Source organism: Solanum tuberosum, unplaced genomic scaffold (assembly GCF_000226075.1).
Source record: "Solanum tuberosum cultivar DM 1-3 516 R44 unplaced genomic scaffold, SolTub_3.0 scf00272, whole genome shotgun sequence".
Classification (NCBI taxonomy): Eukaryota; Viridiplantae; Streptophyta; class Magnoliopsida; order Solanales; family Solanaceae; genus Solanum; species Solanum tuberosum.
The window spans coordinates 821,316-828,778 of NW_006239194.1; the positions used below are offsets into that span (position 1 = coordinate 821,316).

General features: G+C 34.9%; 1 protein-coding gene across 1 annotated transcript; it reads right to left on the reverse strand.

The window, feature by feature from the left end:
• Nucleotides 1-2,864: 2,864 nt before the first annotated feature.
• On the reverse strand, nt 2,865-3,884 carry LOC102593718 (F-box/kelch-repeat protein At3g06240-like). Its single transcript, XM_006358267.1, has one exon. It carries the CDS (start codon nt 3,882-3,884, stop codon nt 2,865-2,867), a length of 1,020 nt encoding a protein of 339 aa, XP_006358329.1.
• Nucleotides 3,885-7,463: the final 3,579 nt, after the last annotated feature.

The window sequence follows — 7,463 nt, forward strand, 5'->3', positions numbered from 1 at the left end:
CATAAGCATAGGGTGAACGTCAATAGGATGCTTATCAAGTAATCTCCAGGAACCACTTTTCAAGCATGGGGTGAACGTCGATCCATCTTTTACCTCTGAAATTAAAAATTGAAGAAAGAAGTGGATACCTCTTTTGTATCCTCTTAGCAGCTTTCAATTTTTCTCTAGGATTATTTGACTTTAGGTTTTTGTTAACCTACTGCACCACAAAAGTGAAAAAAAGAAGAGGCATAATATAAAAAGATAAAAAATAATAAATTAATATGGACGTCACACTTCATATAATGTGAACTGTGAAGTAAGTATTCTCAATTTTTTGGTAAATTATTTTTTCTTTTATTTTGATTTTGATTTTTTTTTGTTTTTTAAATATAAAATTAAGCAAGGAAATAACGTATCATATCAAAAGTAGAAAAATATGTAGAAATTGTTGAACTGACGATAAAGAAGAACAATACAAGGAAAAATCATCATATCTAGGGTACCATATGTGAACAAGAATTTTTTGGGAACTACCATCATTCGATATTTAGAAGCAAAAGAATACTAACACAAATGATGTTGTAACAATATTATTACCTTAAAAAGAAAAAGTAACTTGATCATACATAGGCAAATACTCCTAAGTCCTAACTAATTAAATTTGGAAAGATCAAACTTTCTGTATAAACGAATCCTTTCAGAATGACATTAGATTGAGGCCATACTCCAACCGGTCCTTTGGATGTCTTAAATACATAAGTACAGCGATGTAAATGTCCGTAACACAGTAGCACTTCTGGAATGTTTTGCAACTCTTTTCCACTAAAATTAAAAATTGAAGATTTAATACAAAATATTAGAAAGAACCCTAGCAAAAATTATTTCCGTATATTTTGGTATGGCTGATTGAAGATCGGTACCTTGTATACTAAACAATTCAGTCCAAGATTCGTTGACAGTCTTTCATTACCCAAAATTTAAAAATGATCTCCGTATTAGACACATAATGAGAATAAGCACAGAGCATTCCTCCCAATACTGAAACACCCGGTTCCCGAAACTTTTTCAAGTATATTTGCTCTGGCAAGGGTATCTCTCTATACACCTCGTCTGAAATACCAAATGACACCACATAATATTTCCTTAAGGAATTAATAAGCCAATGAAATGCTCCGTGGACAAATACCAAAGAGTCGGTAGACGTAAGCATAGGGTGAACGTCACAAATAGGGTGGGGGGGGGGGGGGGGGATATTACGTTAAAAGGCCATGAATTTTGTTTTAAAACTTTTTTCAACTTGAAGTTGAATTTTCAGAAATTTGAAGTCCCCGATAGCAAGCTACCCTGATGGACCTCCACCCTCAAAATATAGAGCTAATATCGTGTGTGTGAGTCATTGAATCAAGAACAGATACTAGACTTGATGGTTGCGTTTCTGCTTTAAACTCTGTTCCTCTCTGTTTTTGGTTAACCCTTATACTATCCATTTTTTTAACTAAGCGTTCGCTTGGTCTTAACTGACTTCTTTCTTTCTTCGTTTACTATTTGTATTGTGTTGTTCGAGTGCATAAGATGAGTCTCATTCGATATTTAGAAGCAAAAGAATACTAACACAAATGAGGTTGTAACAATATTATTACCTTAAAAAGAAAAAGTAACTTGATCGTACATAGGCAAATACTCCTAAGTCCTAACTAATTAAATTTGGAAAGATCAAACTTTCTGTATAAACGAATCCTTTCAGAATGACATTAGATGGAGGCCATACTCCAAACGGTCCTTTAGATGTCCTAAATTCATAATAACAATGACGCAAATGTCTGCAACACAGTAGCACTTCTCCATCTGAAAACATATATTTCGGTATGGCTGATTTAAGATCGGTACCTTGTATAGTGTACAATTCAGTCCAAGACTCACTGACATAGTCTTTCATTACCCAAAACATAAAAACGTCCTCTATACGAGACACGTAATGAGAATAAGCACAAAGCATTCCTCCCAATACTGAAACACCGGTTCCCGAAACTTTTTCAAGTATATTTGCTCTAGCAAGGGTATCTCTCTATACACCTCGTCTGAAATACCAAATGGCATCACATAATATTTCCTTAAGGAATTAATAAGCCAATGAAATGCTCCGTGGACAAATACCAAAGAGTCGGTAGACGTAAGCATAGGGTGAACGTCACGAATAGGATGTTTATCCATTAATCTCCAGGAACCACTTTTCAACGCGAGACTTTCACTGCGTGATTGTGGGGGGGGGGGGGGGGGATATTACGTTAAAAGGCCATGAATTTTGTTTTAAAACTTTTTTCAACTTGAAGTTGAATTTTCAGAAATTTGAAGTCCCCGATAGCAAGCTACCCTGATGGACCTCCACCCTCAAAATATAGAGCTAATATCGTGTGTGTGAGTCGTTGAATCAAGAACAGATACTAGACTTGATGGTTGCGTTTCTGCTTTAAACTCTGTTCCTCTCTGTTTTTGGTTAACCCTTATACTATCCATTTTTTTAACTAAGCGTTCGCTTGGTCTTAACTGACTTCTTTCTTTCTTCGTTTACTATTTGTATTGTGTTGTTCGAGTGCATAAGATGAGTCTCATTCGATATTTACAAGCAAAAGAATACTAACACAAATGATGTTGTAACAATATTATTACCTTAAAAAGAAAAAGTAACTTGATCAGTCGGAAATCAACGTCATCCATAACTTTGAAACACATTTGAATCGTAGAAGTGACCGCACAGGTAGCCTGTTGAGGACTTCGGTATCCACATCAACATCCATCATTTTTGTTTTCTTTAATTTGAATGTTTCACAACTATTTTCCCCTGAAATTTAAAATTGAAGATTTAACCTAAACAACTCGTCAACTTAAACTCCTTTCAGAATGACATTAGATTGAGGCCATACTCCAAACGGTCCTTTAGATGGCCTAAATTCATAATAACAACGACGCAAATGTCTGCAACACAGTAGCACTTCTCCATCTGAAAACATATATTTTGGTATGGCTGATTTAAGATCGGTACCTTGTATAGTATACAATTCAGTCCAAGACTCACTGACATAGTCTTTCATTACCCAAAACATAAAAACATCCTCTATACGAGATACGTAATGAGAATAAGCACAAAGCATTCCTCCCAATACTGAAACACCCGGTTCCCGAAACTTTTTCAAGTATATTTGCTCTGGCAAGGGTATCTCTCTATACACCTCGTCTGAAATACCAAATGACACCACATAATATTTCCTTAAGGAATTAATAAGCCAATGAAATGCTCCGTGGACAAATACCAAAGAGTCGGTAGACGTAAGCATAGGGTGAACGTCACAAATAGGATGTTTATCCATTAATCTCCAGGAACCACTTTTCAACGCGAGACTTTCACTACGTGATTTTTCATCAATCTTAAGGATCATATAGTCATCACTAGCTGAGTCATATCCCAATCCCCACGTACAATAGTCATTTGGAAGAATTTTCGGAGGGGGGAGGACTATTGATTCTCTTGTGGAAGGGTTCCATAGCAAAGGTAGGAAGTCTAGTTTATAGTTATAAAACCCTATAAGAGCCAAGCCATGGTAACAACAATATAATGTGTGATGCCATGATTTAATGTTAGAAGGACAATCAAATTTGTGTGGATGCTCAACCTGTTGAACTGACGATAAAGAAGAACAATACAAGGAAAATTCCTCAATATAAGGGTACTGTTGGTTAACAAGGATTTTTTGGGAATTTTCGTCATTCTTGGCATGATTGAGATGCTTCATCTTAAAGTTAGGGTCGGAAATCAACGTCATCCATAACTTTGAAACACATTTGAATCGTAGAAGTGACCGCACAGGTAGCCTGTTGAGGACTTCGATATCCACATCAACATCCATCTTTTTTGTTTTCTTTAATTTGAATGTTTCACAACTATTTTCCCCTGAAATTTAAAATTGAAGATTTAGCCTAAACAACTCATCAACTTAAATTAAAAATAGCCTCCAGTTGTATAATATATACATATATATAAAATCCGTCAAAAGGTATTCGGCAAAATAATCGAGATAGTAAAAGGTGAATATTTAGAGAGATACCTCTGAAAGAAGTTGTTTTTTGTGTCGTCTTTGCAGCTTCCACTTTTCTCTAGGTAGGGTTTTGCTAAAGTGAAAAAAATGTAATTTTATTTCACTCTTAAAATAAGGATATTAATTAATCTAACGTTCATTAGTAGGATCCAAGTAATATTTAAAGACTCCAAGTTAAAATCTACCTCGTCATATTTTGAATTTTTTTGAATTTTCAAAATCCTAAATATTAGAATAATAATTAAATAACAATTATCCGAAGAAAAATCTAAAATTAAATTGGTGCGGGTGTGCCAAGCAAGCCAAAATTTTTACCTTGATATGCGTTTTCTTATGGTTAGTTTTGTTCTATTTTATTTCTCATATGCCTATGATCTTGTTTGGTATTTGCTCATAAGGGTAAAGATTAATATTTTGTAGTACAAAGATTGTTTCCAAAGGACCCTCCGATCTAAGCAAACTCTTCGGGTGTGTTTGGTACATAGGAAAACCTCTTTGTGATGGTCAAGGAAGAGCCAAGCCATGGTAACAACAATATAATGTGTGATGCCATGATTTAATGTGAGAAGGACAATCAAATTTGTGTGGATGCTCAACCTGTTGAACTGACGATAAAGAAGAACAATACAAGGAAAATTCCTCAATATAAGGGTACTGTTGGTTAACAAGGATTTTTTGGGAATTTTCGTCATTCTTGGCATGATTGAGATGCTTCATCTTAAAGTTAGGGTCGGAAATCAACGTCATCCATAACTTTGAAACACATTTGAATCGTAGAAGTGACCGCACAGGTAGCCTGTTGAGGACTTCGATATCCACATCAACATCCATCTTTTTTGTTTTCTTTAATTTGAATGTTTCACAACTATTTTCCCCTGAAATTTAAAATTGAAGATTTAGCCTAAACAACTCATCAACTTAAATTAAAAATAGCCTCCAGTTGTATAATATATACATATATATAAAATCCGTCAAAAGGTATTCGGCAAAATAATCGAGATAGTAAAAGGTGAATATTTAGAGAGATACCTTTGAAAGAAGTTGTTTTTTGTGTCGTCTTTGCAGCTTCCACTTTTCTCTAGGTAGGGTTTTGCTAAAGTGAAAAAAATGTAATTTTATTTCACTCTTAAAATAAGGATGTTAATTAATCTAACGTTCATTAGTAGGATCCAAGTAATAATTAAAGACTCCAAGTTAAAATCTACCTCGTCATATTTTGAATTTTTTCAAAATTTCAAAATCCTAAATATTAGAATAATAATTAAATAACAATTATCCGAAGAAAAATCTAAAATTAAATTGGTGCGGGTGTGCCAAGCAAGCCAAAATTTTTACCTTGATATGCGTTTTCTTATGGTTAGTTTTGTTCTATTTTATTTCTCATATGCCTATGATCTTGTTTGGTATTTGCTCACAAGGGTAAAGATTAATATTTTGTAGTACAAAGATTGTTTCCAAAGGACCCTCCGATCTAAGCAAACTCTTCGGATGTGTTTAGTACATAGGAAAACGTCTTTGTGATGGTCAAGGGTAGGGGGTTGAGGTGTTGAGTGGGGAAGATATAATGAACGTGCCTGGGTACAAAGACGTTCAAAGGTGTTTGGTACAAAGGTGTAATACAAAGATTGTTTCCTCGGATGTGTTTGGTACAAAGGAAAACATGTTTGTGATAGTCAAGGGTAGGGGGTTGAGTGGGGAAGATATAATAAACGTGCCTTGTACGAAACTCTAACACCAAATAAATATAGAATTTCAAAAAAGAAGCTTAGAACTAGAATTGGTAGGGTGCGCCAGGCCAATGTTATAGTGCAACGCCAAGGCAATTCTTGAAGGCCCCAATAGCAAGCTACTGTGGTGTACCTTACCCCTAAAAAAATAGAGTTAATATCATGTGAGTCAATGGCTCACATATTATATATTAAACTGTTGGTCAGCATTTTAATATCAATATTTTTGTATCATAATTTGCTTGAAATGTTTGGAGTCAAAGTATTGCATTTGCTGTAAGTTGTCCGTTGGTGGATAATTCTCTTGTCTTAACCGTTGGGCAGTTATTTGGAGCATTACTCCATTCGGAGTAAGTGCTGATGTTATGACCATTTCTTGCAGCATCGGTAGTGGCATTTAGGCCATTACTTCTCCATATCAAAAAAATGTAATTTTATTTCACTCTTAAAATAAGGATGTTAATTAATCTAACGTTCATTAGTAGGATCCAAGTAATAATTAAAGACTCCAAGTTAAAATCTACCTCGTCATATTTTGAATTTTTTCAAAACTATTCATTGCTAGGAAGACTTCTTCTAGTATAAGTAGTGGTGGTTATTATCCGAAGAAAAATCTAAAATTAAATTGGTGCGGGTGTGCCAAGCAAGGCAAATATTTTACTTTGATATGTGTTTTCTTATGGTTAGTTTTGTTCTATTTATCTCTCATATGCCTATGATCTTGTTTGGTATTTGCTCACTTGTTGAGTTATACTTTGTGAAGACTGTTGTATCCTGGAGGGGACAAGTCAAGAGGACTACTGCTGGACCGATGACAACATTTGTTGCACTGGGTTTCCAAAGGACCCTCCGATCTAAGCAAACTCTTCGGATGTGTTTAGTACATAGGAAAACGTCTTTGTGATGGTCAAGGGGCCTGAAGAGATTTATTTCTTCATTTTTATTTTCAATTGTAATCTTGTAATTTTTCACTTCCAATTTTTAAGGAGAATTCAGAAAGACTACAATTAAAAAAAACCGCGGATGTCAAGATGGGAGCCTTTTACAAGCCATTTCGGTTCAATGGTAACCATTTCAAAAGATGGAAGGGTAAAGTACTTTTCTACTTAAGTCTTCTCAATGTTTCTTATGTGTTAACTGAGAAGAATCCTAATAAAGTTGATGACACCTCCATGGATAATTATGAACTTATTTCTCATCTTGAGAAAGTGGAAAAGTACGATGGTGAAGAGGCAAAGGGCCAAGATTCACTCAAGGCCCCAATAGCAAGCTACTGTGGTGTACCTTACCCCAAATAAAATAGTGTTAATATCATGTGAGTCAATGGCTCACATATCATATATTAAACTCACAAAAATACTTCTTTGAAGCCTAAGAAGAAAAAAAATCAAGAAAAATAAAAGTAGACCTCCCAAGAAAAATAATGGTGAAAATAACCTAGCACTAAGTTGTCCGTTGGTGGATAATTCTCTTGTCTTAACCGTTGGGCAGTTGTTTGGAGCATTACTCCTTTCGGAGTAAGTGCTGATGTTATGACCATTTCTTGCAGCATCGGTAGTGGCATCTTGGCCATTACTTCTCCATATTATTTCTCCATTATCTCATTCTTTATTCCTCCATTATTCTTTGTAACCTATGTAACTCCTAAGGCCATTTATCTTCA